This window comes from Enhydra lutris, unplaced genomic scaffold, assembly GCF_002288905.1.
Source record: "Enhydra lutris kenyoni isolate GAN:26980312 unplaced genomic scaffold, ASM228890v2 scaffoldscaffold1, whole genome shotgun sequence".
In the NCBI taxonomy this organism is placed as follows: Eukaryota; Metazoa; Chordata; class Mammalia; order Carnivora; family Mustelidae; genus Enhydra; species Enhydra lutris.
The window spans coordinates 82,257,530-82,277,639 of record NW_019154085.1 but is presented as its reverse complement, the minus strand read 5'-3'; the positions used below and the strand labels follow the sequence as shown (position 1 = coordinate 82,277,639).

Here is a 20,110-nt window from a genome sequence, read left to right as displayed (position 1 = left end):
TACCAGATTTGGTCCAGCTAGTATGGAACAGAATTGGACAGTTATATCCCTTAATCTTATCTCTGTTCTCCTGCTAATGATGTCTGAAGAAATGGGGAGGGAAGGTAAGGACCTAACATTTCTTCAACGCCATCTAAGTAAAAGCTGCTTTACCTGTGTGATTACACCCAATTCCTACAACAGCTTAAGAAATTTACCTACATGACTCTAAGCCTCCCTTATCTTATTGACAAATGGGGACAGTATTTCTTAACTCTGTGGTCACCTGGTTAGTAAATGTAGAAGTAGAATTTATAGTTTTCATAAGAAATTGAACATGACACAAAGAAATGAAAATACATTCCATGCTCATGGATTGGAAGAACAAATATTGTTAAAATGTCAATACTACATAATTCATTTAAAGCAACATACACAATTAATGCAATCCCTATCAAAATACAAATACCATTTTTCACAGAGCTAGAATGAACAATCCTACAATTTGTGTGGAATCACGAAAGACCCCTAATAGCCAAGCAACCTTGAAAAAGAAAAGCAAAGCTGGAGGCATCATAATTTCAGACTTTAAGTTTTATTACAAAGCTGTAATCATCAAGACAGTGTGGTACTGGCACAAGAGTAGACACATAGACCAATGGAACAGAATAGAAAACCCAGAAATTGAGCCCACAACTCTATGGTCAACTAATCTTTGGCAAAGCAGGAAAAAATCTTCAATGGGAAAATAACAGTTTCTTCAACAAATGGTTTTGGGAAAAGAGGACAGCTACATGCAAAAGAATGAAACTGGACCACTTTCTTAACCATACACAAAAATAAATTCAAAATGGATGAAACTCTAGATGTGAGACCTGAAACCATAAAAATCCTGGAAGAGAACAGAGGCAGTAACTTGTCTGACATCAGCCATAGCAACTTCTTTCTACATAGGTCTCCTGAGGCAAGGGAAACAAAAACAGAAATGAACTATCAGGACTTTATCAAGACAAAAAGCTTCTGCACAGTGAAGGAAACAGTCAACAAATCTAAAAGGCGGCCTATGGAATGGGAGAAGATATTTGCAAATGACATATCAGATAAAGGGTTAGTATCCAAAGTATACTATAAATAACTTAAAAGATCCAACACACCAAAAGTGAATAATCCAGTTAAAAAATGGGCCAAAGACATGACTAGATCTTTCTCCAAAGAAGACATCCAAATGGCCAACAGATATATGAAAATATGCTCACATCACTGTCAACATCATCTGTCAGAGAAAGACAGATACCATATGATTTCACTCGTATGTAAAGTTTAAGAAACAAATGAACAAAGGGGGGAAAATAAGAGGCAAACCAAGAAACAGACTCTTAACCATAGAGAACATACTGATGATTCCCAGAGGGGAGGTGGGTGAAAGGATGGGTTAAATAAGTGATGGGAATTAAGGAGGACATTTTCGGTGATGAGCACTGGGTGTTGTATGGAAGTGTTGAATCACGACATTGTACACCTGAAACTTATATTACACTGTATGTTAACTAACTGAAATTTAAATAAAAACTTTTTTAAAATGCTGATCCCGTTTTAAAAAAAAATGTAGAACCAGCATTTTATTCTGGGTGCCCTTTCTGAACCTAAAGTCTGTTGTTTTTCCTACTTTTTAAAATGATTATATTAACCCTTGACAGACACATACCACATTGAGTTTTTGGCCCCAATGATATGTGTGAGTACTGGGATTATGTCTCTTATTTATTATTTTCTAAGTGCTCCGCAGAGTACCTGGTATAAAAATATGACTTATAGTCCTACTACTTTTTAAGATTTGGACAAGCTGGTAATGAGAGGTTGAGTCATAACCCTATTTTTCCTTAGTGAATGTTGTTGTCCATGGAGATTTTGTATTTTCTGATGAAAATAATAGATTGGGCAAAAGGTTAATTTCTCTCCTGTATTTTGCTCCAGGCACATAAAAAGGCTAAACTAAATATCTTTAAAGAGATTTATGTATTTTTTTAAAGATTTCATTTATTCACTTGCAAGAGAAAGAGAGAGAGAACAAACAAGTGAGCATGGGTGGGGAGGGGCCAAGGGAGAGGGAGAAGCAGGGTCCCTGCCGAGCAGGGAGCCCAACTCGCGGCTTGGTCCCTGGACCCTGGGATCATGACCTGAGCCAAAGGCAGACACTTAACTGACTGAGCCACACACATGCCCCAAGAAATTTATATTTAAACTTAGGGGGAAGAAAGATTTTTCATGTACCAGAAATAGAATACTGATTAGAGAAGGTAGAAGCTCTCATCTTAGGAATGGGGCTCTCAATGGCCAGGCAAGGTCAGCGGTTGAGAACTCAGTCCCCTTGCAAAGAAGGGAACTGGCACAGAGTTCGGCATAAGTCCCATGAAACACTGTTCTTGAATTTGATGGGAACCAGAGTATCTCCATTGGCCCACCTGACCCAACAGCCAGAAACAAGTAACATAATCTTTGTTGCGGATGGTAAAGTTTTCTGGCGAGTTTCTCCTCCTGAGAGCAGTGTTTTCATCGAGTCCATTCTTTCTGAGTAAAATTTCAGCACTCATTTTGAATTTCCACTTTGCCTTCCTTCTTTTTACAAGAGAAGCCAGGCCTGTTAAATTTTGTCATTAAAGTGTCTTACTGCGGGATAAGTGATGCTTTCAGGAAGGTGTGAATGTGAGTGTTGCTGGGCATGTTGGACTTAGCAGAGCTGCCTCCTTTAAATTATCCATTTCATTTGTTTTATTGGCAGCTGAAGTTAGCCTTGGCTTGCTGACTCATTTTCAGCAACTGTGCAGGAAGTACCAATATTTACCACATCTATCTGGACTCTTCTTTTTCATCTCTCCTTGTGAGTCCATTTCTTTATCTTTGGATACTCTACCAATTCCTTACTGCCCACATTCTCTGTCTTACTTGCTAAGGGAAGCGTTCCTTATAGGTCATAGCTAAGTGGTTGGTTCTATTCAAAAAGGTGTTTATAGGGTATTTACCATGCACTGAGCCTTGACCCAGGTAATTTTAAAATAACATAGGTCATATTCCTGCCCCCAGATTATTAATGATGTCAATGACATGCTGCTTCTTGAAGCTCCCATCAGCTTTGCATGTTTTCTGTGGATGCATAAAATACCATGTATAGGACAGGATGATGATGACTACTCAGACCTGGGACATAATCATGCTTCTGGACCAAGTGCTGTGTAGGTCCTTTACTCTGGGCAGTAGTAGGCCAAAGTCTCAAGCAGGTTTTGTAAGTTTATAAATCTGGCTACCTGCCATTTCCTGGAAGGCCTGAGAGTTGCCCATCCCTGTGGTATCCCTATAAAGGTGCTTTGCAGAAAGCACTTCATCTTTTGGCAAAGAAGCACACTGCCTTCTTCTGGAACAAGAATTATCATACTTTCCAAAGAGAAGATCATAAAACAAATGGAAGGCCAGCACCGCAGGTGAGGGGTTTCTGACCAGGCCTACTATCTGGGAAAATAGTATAAAAATAATGTGCTCTGTCTGGGGAGGAATGTTTTTGAGCTACCCTTGAACTTGAGGAGTGTATACCACATCCTTGATGTATGTACGGAATTTTCTTAGTGCCAAACATATAAACATCTAAGTCAAAGGAAGCCCAGTCATGACAGCTGTATCCTGAAACAGCATGCAGCCTCTCTTCACTATCATTTGGGTCTGATTCCTTTGAGATGCTCAGCCCAGGGGGAAAATATGTATAGACACAAAATTTTGCAAATAACCCTAAGAAGCTTATAGGTCACCCCTCCCCTCTATGAAGGACTCTGCTTTATATGATGGTCCTGGAGAAAGTAACAGAATGAAGATTTTTTTGTTTTCCTTTTGGAGCAAAATACAAGCTGTAACCTTGTTCTGTAACCGAGACGGCACTGAAAGCCTACTCAGCAGAGTCCCAGCAGATGATTTTTAGTTCAGAGTCTCTGTGAGATGATTCTAAATGTAAAACAACTTTCAGATACCATACTTAGTCATTTGCTTTTTCATTATCCTAATGTCTTTTGGTTGTGGAAGATAAAACCGTTATGTTAACACAAACCCACCCACTGCCGAGCAGATAGAGATGGATCTGGGCACTTGGGGGAAAGCAGGATAGGGGAATGGATTATAGAGCCGGCTCTGGAAAATAGGCGATGTTTTTATTTAGTGTTTTCCTCATTTGACAGGTAAAACTTCTGCAGTTCTAGAGAATTTTGATGGAATAAGGCTGTGCTGTTTTAGTTGAAAACAAAATGAAAAGACACCAGTCCATTTGGAAGCAATTTTCCTACAGTTTGTTTTTCACTACTGCTCAAGGGTAGCAGGCTAGAGGAAACTATGTGGGAATATTTTGAGGGGATGTTCCAGGCAGTGTGCTAGGGTCTTTATGCGCAGCCTCTGAACCTTTCTTGTACAACGGTAATGAGGCCACCTTTCCTATGGTGCTGTTTTGAAGACTAGAGAAACCCAAATACAAATCTAATCCTTGGGTGTGTTGTTCCTTTGGTTGATTTTAAGTCATCTGCCATCCACCCTTTTATTCAGAGATGCCTTTGGGATTCCCAGATAGGTGACTTCTACATTCCTCTATATTCTCTATTATAGGCATCCCTTTATTCTGGGAGTTAGAAATAAGGCTAAGGATTTGGGACTTATCAGTCTGCAGAGACAAAGCACTTTTTTCAAAACTAGAGAAATCTAAAACCAAATCATTCCTTGATTTTCGTTAGATCCCAAATCCTTGCCATGGCCTGTAAGTGCTTGTATGATCTGGGCTCCCCTTCCGGGAACATGCTGGTCACACTGGCCACTTTCTGAGTTCCTCAACAAGGCACACTCCTTATCTTGGGACCGTGGTATCTTTTCTCTTGATTCTTTGCTTGGATGCTTTCTTCTCATCCTGGGCCCACCATATATGTAAAGTAGCTCCTCCTGTTCTAATACATCTCTTTATTGTACTTATCTCAAAATTAGGATTATCTGAAATTATGTTTTTCCCATATTTATTGCCTATCTTCTCCTTCTAAAATGCAGACATGATGAGAGCAAAGACCTTTTTGGAGATCCAGTAATAACAAGGTCTTTCTGTGCACTACAAAGTCTTTCTATACAATAGCCACACTGAGTGAAGGAATGGGCTTCTGTCTCACATAGAGATTACATGAGGCAAACCAGGGATTCTGGCTTGTGATTTCTGGTTCATCAGAGGGCATGTTTACCTGGGGAGTAGTAGAAAATGGCAAACATAGCTGATGAGATAGTTCAAGTGCTTCATAATATCAACTAATTCAATTCCCACAACGTTATGAGGTAAGTGTTATTACTTCCATTTTATAGATGCATAAGTTGTTGTATGGGAGGTTAAGGAACTTGCATGAGGCTCTATGTTTGGAAAGATATATTTGAGCCAATGCTCTTTACTACCAGATAGAAAGTGCCCATGTGCCCAGCACTGGGTAAAGTACTTCATACACGTGGTGTCATTTAGTCTGTGCTTCAACACCCTGGGGTAGGGACTGTTGTTATGCCTCTTCTACAGATGGGTAAGCTGAGGCTTGGGAAGTTTAATCGACTTGTTTGAAGTCCCACCTTTGCTTAGTGATGGAAAAGGGACTGAATGTAGACAATATGACTCTTCAATCTAGAATCATAGACATCGTACAGGGTGGCTATTGGAACACAGTGAATTTGAGGTTTTTGAAAGAAGGATTAGTCTCCCCTACTCAAAGACTCCCCACTGGTGTAAAGCAGGGGTCTTCATTCGTGGGCTCCAGATTCATAATGAATATGGAACTGTCCAACTCAGAGAAATGAATAGGAGAAGTAGAATTTGTACCAGTGTAATGACTTGTTTGTAAGGAGTAATACAGTTAGCTGTAAGAAATGTCTATTTCTTCAGAAAGAGCATATGCATAGGATTTGGAAATCTGGTAACTCTGAAAGGTCAATTTTGGTTTCTAAAGTAGAACCAGGAAAATATATATATATGTATTTTTCTCATGTAAAAGATATATAAAAAATATATAGAAACAGTAGGTCTCATTCTGTCCTGAACTGAAATGAAATGCAGTATATAAAGTTTAGCACTATTGATTTTTGAAGCTTGCCAGGTTTTCCTTTACACTGAGTACTTCCTTAGAGATTCAGTTCTCAGTGGCAGAAGCTGTTTATAGGGATGGAGGTGCTATGGCTGTATGTTGTCTGTTATCCAGTTCCATCTCCATAGATAGACATTAGCCACACATGGAAAACCAATCTACTCCCAACACAAGAAAAGTAAAATCCCCAGATTCCATGCATTAGTAGCCTGGCTTCAGACAAAATCTCCATGTGAAGGATTATGCTCATATGTGCAGAGATCACACTTTTCTTCTTTGAAAAATTCCCTAAACCTACTGAGACCAGCTGATTCAGCAAGAAGAAAATGAACTCAGGCAATATTATTGAACTCTAAGATTCCAGCATTTTCACAGACTCGTATTACAAGTGCTGTTACTACATTATCCTATGTGAGTCTACCTGAGCCTATATTTGATGCTTACAATTACCCCGACATGTGGGCAGAACAGGTGTTATTAAGCCACATTATAGATGAGGAAATTGAGGTTAATAGAGCTTCCAGAGCTTGCCCAAGTTCAGGCAGCTAATAGAGAGCGAGCCAATACCTGAACCAAAGTCTTTGGACTCCAGTTATATTCTTTTCCACTTCCCACACCTCCCCCTTGCCAAAGAGAACAAGTTTATGGTGACACAATAGGCTCTTAGCATCTCTCCTGAAGATCTTCTTACTACCAGGTTGCTTCTAGAGGGTAGGACCTCTGGGAACTTAAGATGAACCATCTTACTCAGTGCTCTTGTGGACATCTGTTGTTTCATGGGTACCAAGCCTGCCTACTTTAAGTCTTTGAAAGCTGTGAGTAGTATTTGTGGGCTAGGACTAATATTATATGGTTTTCAGCTTTTCAAAGAACTTTTATTCTGCTTCCTCTAGAACCTACTGGCAGCTTCTTGCACCAGGTATGACAGACACAGGTGGGGATGGTATTCTTATTTATTTATTTATTTATTTATTTATTTAACAGAGAGAGAGAGAGAGAGAGAGAGATATCACAAGTATGCAGAAAGAAAAGAGGGTGGGGGTGGAGGGGAAGCAGGCTCCCCGCTGAGCAGAAAGCCTGATGCAGGGCTTGATCCCAGGACCCTGAGACCATGACCTGAGCTGAAGGCAGAGGCTTAACCCACTGAGCCACCCAGGTGCCCCTGGGGATGGCATTTTTACAGTGAATCCTTTCTCTCTCCATGCCTTTGTGCTCTGGGATCCAGCAGAGACTCACTTTCTCAAATTCACTGTTCTTTTACGGACCGTGCTCCCCACTGCTCCAACTCTTATGATTCCTTCCAGGTTCTGAAAATGTTGCAGAATTTCTCAAACCCGAGTGTTTACTCAAGGAATGGTGTTGACAGAAAGGTGGCTTGGTATAACTTCAGGGGACCATGCTCTGAACCCTGGCCAGTAAGAGATTGGGTGATTCAGCACAAAGCACCCCGGTTAGCCTCAGGCAGTGAGAGAATGCGGTGCAGCCACACCCCTGCAGCTGCTTGTTATACTGGAGCCTAAAAGGCCTTTGGGTGTCTGGCCCCAGCTCTGCTGGCTGGTGTCAAGGCCTGACCAGTAGAAGGCAGTAATCGCTTAATTTTCACCTGTGTGGGGGCACCTTGGTGGCTCAGTCATTAAGTGTCTGCCTTCAGTTCAGGTCATGATCCCAGGGTCCTGGAATCGAGCCCTACCTCAGGCTCCCTGCTCTATGGGAAGCCTGCATCTCCCTCTCCCACTCCCCCTGCTTGTGTCCTCTCTCTCGCTGTGTCTCTCTTGGTCAAATAAATATATAAAATCATTTAAAAAAAACAAAAACAGCGGCACCTGGGGGCTCAGTGGATTAAGCCACTCCCTTCGGCTCAGGTCATGATCTCAGGGTCCTGGAATCGAGCTTCACATTGGGCTCTCTGCTCGGCCGGGAGCCTGCTTCCTCTTCTCTCTCTGCTTGCCTCTGCTTACTTGTGATCTCTTTCTCTGTCAAATAAATAAATAAAATCTTAAAAAAAAAACTAAAAAAAACAAAAACAGCAGCAACAACAACAACAAAACCTTTCACTTGTGTGGGAAGAATGCCGTTTACCACAGGTATGGGCCCTACAGAACAAGTAGATGTTGGAATATATTTGAATAATCAGGATTTCCAAAGGGAAGCAAAACATTCTCCTACTGATAAACAAAATGCAGATAACTGTGACCAGTCTCTCTCTTCATCGTAGATATGTGAGTCTGGGATTTTCCCACAGCCAAGGTCAGAATGCTGCCCCTCCGTCATGCTCTGGCTGTTGCTGCTGTCCAGGTCTTCATCTTGTCAGAAAATTGGGCATTGGGCAAGAACATCAACTTCTACAACGTGAGGCCTCCTCTGGACCGTAAGTACTGGTCGAGTCATAGTTCATGGCTGTGGGGTCAGGATGACCATTCAGAGACCCTCTTTCCACCTATCGTAACTTTGCCTGCTCTGGAATGTTTGGTTTACACCTAGAATAAACCAGGAATTCTTCCCTACTTCTGTGGGGAGGGGTAATTCATGGTGACAGAAGTTTGCTCCATTTCTTTAAAATGGTTTGGCTTTCTGCTGAAGTTTCCAAGGGGTTCTTGTTTAAAATAAGCTCTTGAATATTGTTCCCAAGAACGGCTTAGCAGAGAAAATTCAGTGTTCTTTGTTGATCTGTTCCTTGTAGAAGGATATTGGCTGTAGGAAGTTTCTCCATATATGATACATTCTTTCAAATGGTCATTAACAATTTTGGAACAGGTTAGTTTGTTTGAAATTTAGAGGGAAAGATTACTTGGATTTTTATTGATAACGTGCGGTCACTATTAGAAAGAAAACTTTCCCACTAATTTCTTAAAAAAAAAGTATCAGTGAATATCATCTATAGGATAAAATAAATATATATATATTTTAAAAAGATGTTATTTATTTTAGAGCGAGAGCACACAAACACAGAGGGGCCAAGGGAGAGGAGGAGAGAATCTCAGGCAGACTCTGCACTTTACATACATATGTGTATATATGTGCTTGTATACAGATATCCTCTGTCTTCCTTTCTCTTCAGACAAATAAAACTTCTCTGATATGTTTTATTAGGGAAAGATTGTTGTAGATAACAATTGTTTGGTAGAAACACCAATGCCTGGGGTTCCCACACCTGGAAGAGTATCAGAATCATGATAAAAGACTTTAAAACTACATATTCCCTGGTCCCTTCTGCAGAGATTCAGTCGTCAGAAGGGTGGATGCAGATTATTTTTTTCTTTTCTTTCTCTCCCCAACCCCCTCTCCTTTTTAGAAAAGCTTTCCTGATATTATCGATGCACAGCCAGGTTTAGGAACCACTGTATTTATACTACTACTTTTTTTTTTTTTTAAGATTTATTTATTTATTTGAGAGAGAGCATGCATGCGAGCAGAGCGAGGGAAAAGGAGGGAATCTCAAGCAGAGTCCACGCTGAATGCAGAGCCTGATGCAGGGCTCGATCCCATGACCCTGAGACTATGAACTGAGCTCAAATGAAGAGTCAGACACGTAACTGACTGAGCCACCCAGGCACCCCTATACTACTTTTAAATGAAGCCTATATCATTACTGTTCTTTACTTTGCTTTTTTATTATTTAGGACATTGTGTGTGCATGTGCATACACATATATATCACACACACATGTACACATGTGTACCACACACACACACACCTTGAACTATCATTTATTATACATTTCTAAATTGGTAATGATCATATTATGATTATATTACATTATTTATGACATGGCACAGTTTTCATAAAATCTAAATTACACATTTTCAACTTTTTGGGTCTAATACAATTTTATGATAAGAAAAAAACACATTTAAAAAAATGAAAAAAAAATTGACCAATGCATAGTCAGGTTACTAGGGTGGTTTGGGGTTCTCCTTGATCGTTATCTGTTTTTTTCCTCCAGAAATGGAAGAATTGAAAGTTTTACACAAGGCTTTATATCATGGCTTGTAAAGACATGTCAAATTCATTATACTTTTGACTTCTTGCCCATTAAAACAACAAGGTACAAGGTAGGGGGGAAAAAGGATAGAGACAAAAAGGACATTCTTGTTGCTTTCAATGCAGATAGCCAGCAGTCATAATTCCTGCTTTCTGTAACACTCTAGCCTGAGTATAAGTGCCTGAGAATTACTCCCATCCTTATAGGAAATGTTACATTCCTGACTGAGGTCTAATGCTGTGATAATTGACATATACCAAGTGAGATTGCTGTAATGGAAGGGCATGTGGACAGAAACTAGCATGATTCGACAAGGGGGTAGGGTCTCTCCTAGATATTTTTATTGCAACCTCTTGTTTAATATTCAGGATTCCTCTGCATGTCCTGGGGATCTTCACTGTTAGTGTTGCTGTAAATATTATTATTCTTTGAAATATAAAAACCACACAGCTACTTAGTGGGAAGAGTAGAAATCAAGCTCACACTTATCTGACTCTAGTTCTTCTCAGGGGCCACTCTGTACCAAGTTATTGATTCTGACACCATCCCCACCCTTGCCCATTCTCTCAATTCGCACTTATTCCCAAATTATAAATTGTAATGGAGCGATATTTCAGAGTGGCTTATGGAATCATTTTCCGTACTCTCTAGTAGATAAGTAGGCAAAGTATTTAAAGAAAAGGGAATAAAAAACATGCCCCAAAGTCTGGCAGTTACATCCAGCTCGCTAGCAACAACAGTTCTCAGGATGATGGCTTGTACGTTTTGTTTGATCTAACAAAAGTTGCTAATTTTGTGCCATCTTTGATGTTTGAAAGTTTGTCCTTTGTAACCTTTCTGTTTCACCATGCATTTTTCTTTAAAGCTACGCCATTTCCAAACAGCTTTAAGTGTTTTACTTGTGAAAATGCCGGAGATAATTATAACTGCAATCGATGGGCAGAAGACAAATGGTGTCCACAAAGTAAGTGTGCTGAGTTTGGAAGACGCTCTTGTGATCCTACCTCATTTAGGTCTCTCATGTCTGGCCCTGAGCAGACATGCCATATATAATGGAATTAGCATATTAACAGGCTGATGATGCTCTGTATAAATCAGAGATTTAAGAGACTATGCAGATATTAGACTATTCTGACAGTATTTGGAAACTGATGGCATATCCTCAATTCGTCGATGTGTATGTGTCTCCAAGGAGAATTTCTTAAATAGTGTTTATCAGGCAGAACAAATAAACCACAATATTGTCTAAGGCATTCCAGGAATTTCAGAAATGCTTGATGATACCTCTAGGAAAGTCATACGTATTGGCTGAAGCAAAGAAAGGTTTTTATACTCTTGAGATACATTGATGCTTTATTAACTCATTCATTCATTTGACAAACATTTGAGTATCTTCTTAGTTTGCTTAGTTCACTGACACATCCCTAGTGCCCGGTCCAGTCGCCTGGCCCATGCTAAGCACTCAGTAAATATTTGTTGATAGAATGAACACATGCCTTTGATTAGGTGGTCAGGAAAATCTCTGAGGAACTAACACCTGACTGACTGACCAAAACAAGGCAGCCATGTGGAGATCTGTAGAAAGAACATGCTAGGAAGAGGGAATCCCAAATGCAAAGTCTGCAAGAGAACAAGATTTGGCCTCTTCAGTCAACAGGAAGAAGACTGGCCATTAAAACTTAGTGGAAGATAGAGAAGGGGCCTCATGGAAATAAGGACCAGGGCACATAGGATCTTCTTTTTCTGGTCGAATTTGGATTTCATTATAAATGTGATGGGAAGGCAGGAGGGGGTTGTATGCTAGGGAAGTACAGGATACTAGTTGTGTTCTAAAATACTGTTCTGCTGCTATGTGAAGAATGGATGGTTGAGGAAAAGAGTAGAAGTGGACACCAGATGGGGTCTTTCATTGTCTTCAGGCAAGAGAAGATGGCAACTGGGACTAGGGTGATAGGAATCGAGGGACAAGAAGTTCAGTGATTTAATATATACAGACTTGGTGGTAAGGCAGACCAGATGTGCTGGCGGGAGATTGAAATTGGGAAAGCTCTACTTAGAGCTATAAGATCAGGTTATTCACATTTTTTAGGAGGTACTTTTTTTTTAGGTTTTCAGACCTAAAAGCCTGAGAAAAGCCAACCAGCCAACTGACAATCTCTTCCAGAGTTAAAGATGACCAGTTTTGGTGTTCTATTACCTTGACTCTTTTGGAAATTTCTGTATCGTATTCTACAAAGCAGTGAAATAGCCTTACCTCTTCAGAGAAAGCCAGTGTGTGGCCCCAAGAAATAGTCCATACTGCAGACCTTTTTGGGGCCTGGGTCCCTGATTCTGTAAATTAGAACAAGTGGTTATGATATCTACTTGGACAGTATTTATCATGATTTCTTTTCAAAAATAATTATTATAATTTTTTCTTGAGGTTCTTTTATGTTTCCGTAGAGTGACCCTCAATTGGGTACGTGCTTATGAATACATGACTGTATGTTATGCATTTGGAGATTTCTACATTTTGCACAGAAATATATCTTAGTTATTTCACAGTTTTCAAGATTGACCAATCCTTGCTTTATTACCTTATTTCAGAAGGTGGGTATCATTCTTTTGCTATTTGCTTTAAATTCCCCTGAAACACTCGGTGGTAAGGATGAACACAGTAGTAAATTGGGGCATTGATGTCTAACTTCTTGTGCTTCATCTTCACAGACCGTATTATTTTGAATTGTATCAAAACACTGTTCCCCCGGGTCTGTGCGTAACGCTCCAAATTGTCATTTATTCATCAAAGTCATTTTTAATGGGAACGTGCATGGATATTTGGGGTTTTGGAGTTTTATCTCTGTTGAAACATGTGAACAAAAGAGGAATGCTGCAGCTTTCTACCACCAAGCAAATGTCAGAGATGGGAAAGCGAAGCCCGTGGACTCTTCCAGGTCCACCCTGAACACCTACTGTTTAAAGAGCTCGCCATGAAATAACCCCATGTTCCAGTGTGCATGAGGGTGCAATCTTGATTGTTCTCCAGTCAAGCCCCAAAGATACTAACTAACCATCTGGAATTCTACCTGAGGGTGTAATTTCGTACAATTTTTCATTATTTAGGGGAGTGATAGTCAACCATTTCTTGGGGCAAACAGGCCCACAACTATTGTTGGATATCATCTCAGGTTTCCTTTTCACCTTTGAGTTTTCCTTCTGTGGTCTGTCAGTGTTGTTAAGAGCGGTTCTCTGTGTAACAGGATATGACAAGAATGACATTTCTTGTTTTATTTACCCTGGCTTCTGTTCTGACTTTCCAGGGCTGCTTTAGCATGGGTGATATTTTATATGAACAACACAGCTACCAGTTTTCAGCTCTCCTTTGTTTGAAGTCTAGGTTGAAATGCCTTTCCAAAACATTACAGTCATTCCTTTTCCTTCCGAATGCGGAAGTCAGCTACTCCTGTCGAGCGCCCCACACCATCATCTGGTTTCATACTGAGTATGTTGAGAGGCAGAATAGTGTTCTGGGGAAGAGTACAAAACCCTAGAAAACGGCCCAGGTTAGAATCCTACCTTCCACCACCTTCTACCCCAGTTACAACTGTGGGCCTTGGATTTGGGTTATTGTTGTTTTTAATCTGTACGATGGTATTAATATGACTTGTCTTAAGGCTTATCGTAAGGATTGGCTGGGTGAATACATGTTAGAGTGTGTAGCTGCTGGTACCCACTTGGTAGGTGTTAGTATTATTTGAAGTTACAAGAACCCTATAGAAATGTCAGCATACTTTTTTTTTTTTTTTTAAAGATTTCATCTATCTACCTGACAGAGAGAGATCACAAGTAGGCAGAGAGGCAGGCAGAGAGAGAGGAGGAAGCAGACTTCCTGCTGAGCAGAGAGCCCGATGCGGGGCTCGATCCCAGGACCCTGAGATCATGACCTGAGCCGAAGGCAACGGCTTAACCCACTGAGCCACCCAGGTGCCCCCAGCATACTTTTTATTTAACATCATTTTATTTAAAAGAGAGTGAGCTTGAAGGACCTGAAGGGGCTCACTTGTGACTGAGGCCGTTCTGTGAAGCCGGGTGTTCTCCGTATTAAACAAGTCTCCCCCTACCCCCATCTTATGATATTGCTACTGTCGTCCCTTCTCAGTAACCTAAGGAGCATTGCAGTGGCCTGAGATCACTACAGAGAGATGCGAAACCAAAGCGGAAGGTCCTCAGATAGTGAATGAGATCACTTTCTTTCAAAGTAGTAAAACATGAGTGCTTAAAGCCCTAAGGAAAGTTGTAGAAATCAGCTAGGCACGTAGCAGGGAGGGGACAGAAGGAGTAAGAGTAAAGAAAGAGGAGAAAAATGGGACTACTCAGGAAAAGTCAGACATGCTTGGGGGGATTAGAGCGTGGGTAGGAACTGGGTGCATCAGGAAGCTGGTCTTGATGTATACTTTGAAGCATCTGCTTTTCATTTCACCTCTTGCCTCTTGGTAGATAAGAAGCAAATGCTGAATAATACACCAAAGTGCTCTAGCCCATTGCATTTACACCGTTCATTTCATAGAGTCCTGGAACCTGTGTTTCATGGGGAGAGAGAGATACAGGCACTTTGATATGAAATAGCAGACCTAAGGTCAGCTTTAGCGGACACCAAAGGGGAGGTGTCTGCTCTTCCCATTAACGCTCTTGCCTGGAAACCTAAGGCTTGTCCTGAAGTTTAGTCCTTTCTGAAGTGATTTTCAAGTCTCTCTTTTGCAATGTGACACAGGAGGTTGCTTTTTTTCTTCTTGCCTAGATACACAGTACTGTCTGACAGTTCACCACTTCACCAGTCGTGGAAGAAGTACATCCATCACCAAAAAATGTGCCTCCAGAAGTGAATGTCATTTTGTTGGCTGCCACCATAGCCGAGATTCTGAACATACAGTAAGGAGTTGTGTGTGTAAAGTTACTGTTCTGAGGTTTTTTGTTCCTGATGGTTAGTTACACATAATGGAAAGGCAGGAAGGATGAATGAGATGGTGTATGTGTTTACTCTTTGGGGAAGGACTCCCTGACAGTGATGCAACGGAGACCACAGAGAAGTTGCAAACTCTCTGTCCTTCAAGGAAAAATAACATTACAAAAACAACCAATAATTCCCAGGCCACACAACTACACCCTAGACCTCGGACTTTGGGTAGATTGGAGTGTGCTCTGGAAGCCTGAGAGCAAACCATCCATGAGAGAATGACAAACCCACAGAGCCCCGCTCACAGATTTTGTTTTTGGCCAGGTATCACCAAGCACACTGCCCAGGGAAGCTGGAAGGTGAGGAGAGGGAAATGGGGACACTTTGACTAAGGAGTCCTGGTCTTACCCCCTACCTCAGCTTAGATGAGGAAGCGAGAGTCTGAAAGAGTTCATCTCTTGAATAGGATGAACTATAGATAGATTTTGTATCACTCGATCTCGACTTTCTCGTCCTAAATGAGCAATTTTCCTCTTTTATATGCCTGGAATTCTGAAATGTTTGTGAAAAAAAATTACTTGAAAAGTGTGTTAATTTCATGAGATTGTAGAGTTTGATTTAGTTGATGTGTACAGAAAGTGGTTCTGACACCAGTGGCTTCCGGCTCTGGCTCCATAGGATAGTCTCCCAGGGAACTTTCACAGCTATGTTGTGGGGGATGGGGATCCCAGATGGGCCAAAACGGAACTTCAGGCTGGGGTCCTGGGCATCAGCATCTTTCTTTTTTAAAGCTCCCCAAGGAGATTCTCCTATGCACCCAGGGTTGAAAGCTGCCAATAAAGGTATTTCAGAGCTGCTGCTTTTTTCTCAGCTCGCCAGCCTGGAAGCCTCTGTGAATGGCTGGCTAGCTTTATCAGGTTGAAACATCGTTCCAGGTATTATGACAGGAGATTGCTTCCCCTGAAAACATCTTGTGCTGGGAGGGAGCAAGCCTTTTTCATCACCCAGCAGCTATAACTAGCAAGCCATTGCTGCTGTAATGATAGGAATCAGGTGTTAGTATAGACAATAGAGAGCCATTACTATCCCTTAACGAGTAGTACGGAGAAAGAAAATCAATGACCAGTCCAAAAGGTTCCTCGCTTTCATTTTTGTTTCAGTGTGTTTCCTTACAAACCTTAGAGGATTTGTTGACTCAGGCAGTCTTATTCAATTCCCCTTCGTCTTCTTTCCAACGTGCTTATGCTTGGCTCGCTGCAGATAAATCTCTGTTAAATGAGAAGTTTCGCCCTTACTTCAAGATCATCCGTACTGCCGGGTCAGTCGGGGGGAAAGTTACTCGAGGGGGCCTGACGCTCTCGTAGACTGGATGAGCTGGTGAACTCTAATTCTGTCCAGTCTCAGCACTGAAGAAGCTTGCTTCGGTGGCTCTTTGCTTCCGCCTTTCCTCTCTTTCCCATTGCTCACTCTCTTTCCCCTGTCGTCTTGCTTTTGTGACAGGAGTGCAGGTCCTGCTGTGAAGGCATGATCTGTAACGTAGAGTTACCCACCAACCACACGAATGCGGTCTTCGCCGTGATGCGCGCGCAGAGGACATCCGGCAGCGGCGCCCCCACGCCCTCCTTACCCGCGCTTGCCTGGGTCTCTGTGCTTCTGCTGATGCAAAGCCACTGTTCCTAGGAGAGCAGAAACCGCCTCCTGAAGCACAGGCCAAAAACTGCGTGAACTCTGAACATTTGAGTGAAGACCAGTTTCGCACTAGAAGACTGCAGTTTGGACCCCGAAGCGGAAGCCAGTTGTTTGCTGGGCTAGAGCACTCCTGCATCAGGCCATGGGATCAAGGAAGGGGACTGAGGAGATGGTCTGGCTTCCCGGCTTCCTGGCCAGAGGGGCTGCATTTTGTCACTTGCAGCGGGAGGAGCCTGCCAGCATCTGTGACGGGTGGGTGGTGATAAGCCTGTGTTGCTCCTGCCTGCCCAGGCTGTTAGCTGAAGGGATTCGTCAACCCCAAGACTCTTTTGGAAGCTGCTGGGCCAGACCGTCTCCTTACTGTGCATGACGAGCTCAGAGTGTCTCTATGAAATCTCACCCTTCCCCCGTGAGAATGCAGTTTTCCCACCAATGACATAGTCAATGAGAAAGACAACTCCTATAGGAAGAAGACTTCTAGTTGAACTAATAAGAAACCCATTTGCTCGTGTTGGGGGGGAAATAAAAGCTTTTAAATTATACAATGTAGAATGCATGCTTGTGTGTTTCTTGACTGACCTGGTGACCTCAGATAAAACATTTACCAGTGTTGTAAAGGAGGTCACTGAAGTCATGTTTCCATGTACCATGGGTGATATATTCTGGCTTAAATTATAAACTTCCATGCCAAAGTGACCTAGCTTTTTTCTTTTTTGGAAAGGACACTTCTTGGGATGTTCAATGCAAATTAGTGAATTGAGAAGGTCGGGAAGCCTTTCCTCTTTTTTTTTTTTCTTAAAGATTTTATTTTATTTGATAGAGACACAGTGAGAGAGGGAACACAGCAGGGGGAGTTGGAGAGGGAGGGGGCTCGATCCCAGCCATGGGGCTCGATCCCAGGCTGAGCCACCCAAGCGCCCCAAGCCTTTCTGATGCAGAAGCAAAACAACTCCTCCTAGGAGGCCTCCTCCCCAGTAGCAGCTAAACTTCAAAGAAACTGTCAAGGGGCCTCCTCCCCCATAGGGTCAACTTTTCTCTGAATGTCAGGATCACCGAGAGATCCTTTCTAAAAATGTGCTAAAATGTTTGGTCCCTTTGTCTCGTCTTTCCCTTTTTTAACAGTCTCAACAACTTCTTTCTATTTCCAGAATCCTGGATTTCCTGCCTTTGCAACTGGGGTGATCTTCAAACACTCTACCCTTATATGTTCAGGGGATGAGCAAATGGAGTTTTTTGGTTTTTGTTTTTGGTGTTTTACTGAGCATCCACCCTCAGAACACTGAGCACTCCACAGAATCCATTAATGATGCTATCCTTGCTGCGTGGGCTCAACTATGGTGGGAGTCAGCAAACTATTGTCCATGAACCAAACATGTCCTACCACTTTTTTTTTTTTTAATTGTCCTACCACTTGTAGTCTGCTGGATTTCTGTAATAAATACATTGTTGGTTATGTGGCTTAAAAACATTTAATCCTTATAGTTCTAGAGGTTGAAAAGTCCAAGATTAAGATGCTGGCAGGTCAGAGATCTGGTGAGGGCTCTCCTCCTGGTTTGAAGACCACCATCTACTTACATTCATATAGGGCAGAGAGAGTCTGGTCTCTTCACTCCCTTATAAGGGCTCTGGTCCCATTCATGAGGACTCCACCTTCGTGATTTAACTAACTCCCAAAGACCACACATCCAAATACCATAAAATTGGAAATTGAAGTTTCAACATATGAATTTTGAATGGACACAAGCATTCAGTTCACAGGAACCATGTATTTTTGTGAGTCAAGTTTTTTGGAAGACAGTCATGTCTTCATTTACAAAGTGTCTATGGCTATTTTCACACTCAACAGTAAGAATGAGTAGATGCAATAGAGAGTGTATGGTCTATAAAGTCTAAAAGATTCATTATCTTGTCCTTCACAGTAGAAGTTTGCTGCTGACTAATCTATGAAATGGCAGAACAGCATCAAGAGAAATTTGCTTGCTTTGGAGGGACCATGGTACTAATGGTGGTTATGCAGGCTGTGTGGTGGTTTGAATTCTTTGTCTTCTGCATCAGTGAATTTTTCTTCTCTGTTTTGGTTTTGTTTCACTCATTCGATTCAGTTTCTTGGTTGTTATGTGCTGATGTCAGGTGCTGGGCTGTATGTTTGTTTCTTCTAGTCCTTGATGCCATGGGAGCATCTCCTCTTAAGGCTCTTTAGCTTCCAATAAAACAGGGAGGGAGCAGACATCATTATCTTCCTGTCTCTGGCTTAATCTTGGACTCACCTGGAAGCAACAGTTTTGAAGCTTGATGTAGATTTATCCCTCCTTTCACTCAGCACCTTGAAGTATTTGAGTTTTCATAGCTTATGCTTGTTTGAAATTAATTATATATGGCTTCACTTGGAACATTTTAATAGCATCTTTGGTGTCCTTTTATTCCCCAGGGTTTCTTTTGATTGTATAATTGACAAATCGTCTGGTAAAAAACCATTAGCAGACAGTAGTTTTTTTCCTTTCTGATTTTGTTTCTGCTGTCTAGATTAATGAATTTTCCTCTGTGTGTGTGTGTGTGTCTTTCTTTCCTGAGGAAACATCTTAATTTTCTCTTCTTCGCCCAGTACATCATGTTTGCATGGATTTCACTCCTTACCACCACCCCCTTGAGCATTTAAAATGGGGCTGTGTTGAGCAAAAGATGGAACACATAGAGGAAATAAATTGTTCACAAATACAGCTGAGTAAGGGTGCCAGATGCACAATTGAAAATGCGGGATGCCCCATTAAAATTTAATTTCAGATAATTTTTAGTGTAAGTTAGTTTGGCTTGTCTAAGGCCATGTTCTCGAATCCATGTAATCAGAATCTTCTGGGTAACTTCAAAACAATACAAATTACCAGGGCATTCTGGAGACGTTGATTCAGTAGTTCTGGGGTGAAGCATAAGCCTAATCCCAGTAATTGAATGTTAAATTAAAGAAAATAAAAGCTCCTGGGTGATTATGATGTTCAGCTGGGTGTGTTACCCTTGATCTGAAAGGATAATTCCTTCCTCTGAAGCCCAGTCCTTGGCTACATAATAAAAAAAGCCTAATGACTAATAACCATGTATACAAGTAACCTTTTTTAGAGCTGTGGTTCTCCAGGTGTGGTCCCCAGACCTGCATCGGCATCACCCGGAAAGTTGTTAGAAAAGCACAGTTCTCAGGCTCCCTCCCAGATGTGTTGAACAAAAAACTTTGAGGGTTTAGTCCGTAGTTTAATAAGGCCTTCAGGTGATTCTGATGCACATGTAAGAACCACTAGGGCCAGAGAAGTGCTTCCCAAATGTCTTCAGTAAATGAGTCCTTGGGTGGTTGCAATGAGATTCACTCAGGGAGCTTGCCAAAAAACAAAAAATAAATAAATAAAAATAAGC

The 20,110-nt window shown here is 41.5% G+C and overlaps 1 protein-coding gene across 2 annotated transcripts in view; it reads left to right on the top strand.

Moving 5' to 3' along the window:
* The window catches only part of LOC111144867 (LY6/PLAUR domain containing 6B), a 179,686-nt gene extending 162,433 nt beyond the window's left edge, over positions 1-17,253 (top strand). Inside the window, exons 1-5 of one of the 2 annotated variants that reach the window (XM_022499439.1) lie at positions 3,432-3,455; positions 8,355-8,475; positions 10,955-11,053; positions 14,867-14,997; positions 16,523-17,221. In XM_022499439.1, coding sequence (XP_022355147.1) covers positions 8,361-8,475; positions 10,955-11,053; positions 14,867-14,997; positions 16,523-16,702 — 525 coding nt within the window. In that variant the 5' untranslated portion in view covers positions 3,432-3,455; positions 8,355-8,360 and the 3' untranslated portion in view covers positions 16,703-17,221. Of the gene's footprint in view, positions 1-3,431; positions 3,456-8,322; positions 8,476-10,954; positions 11,054-14,866; positions 14,998-16,522 lie in introns of those variants that run through there. The other variant, XM_022499429.1, reaches the window with a different exon arrangement.
* The last annotated feature ends 2,857 nt before the right edge of the window (positions 17,254-20,110 follow it).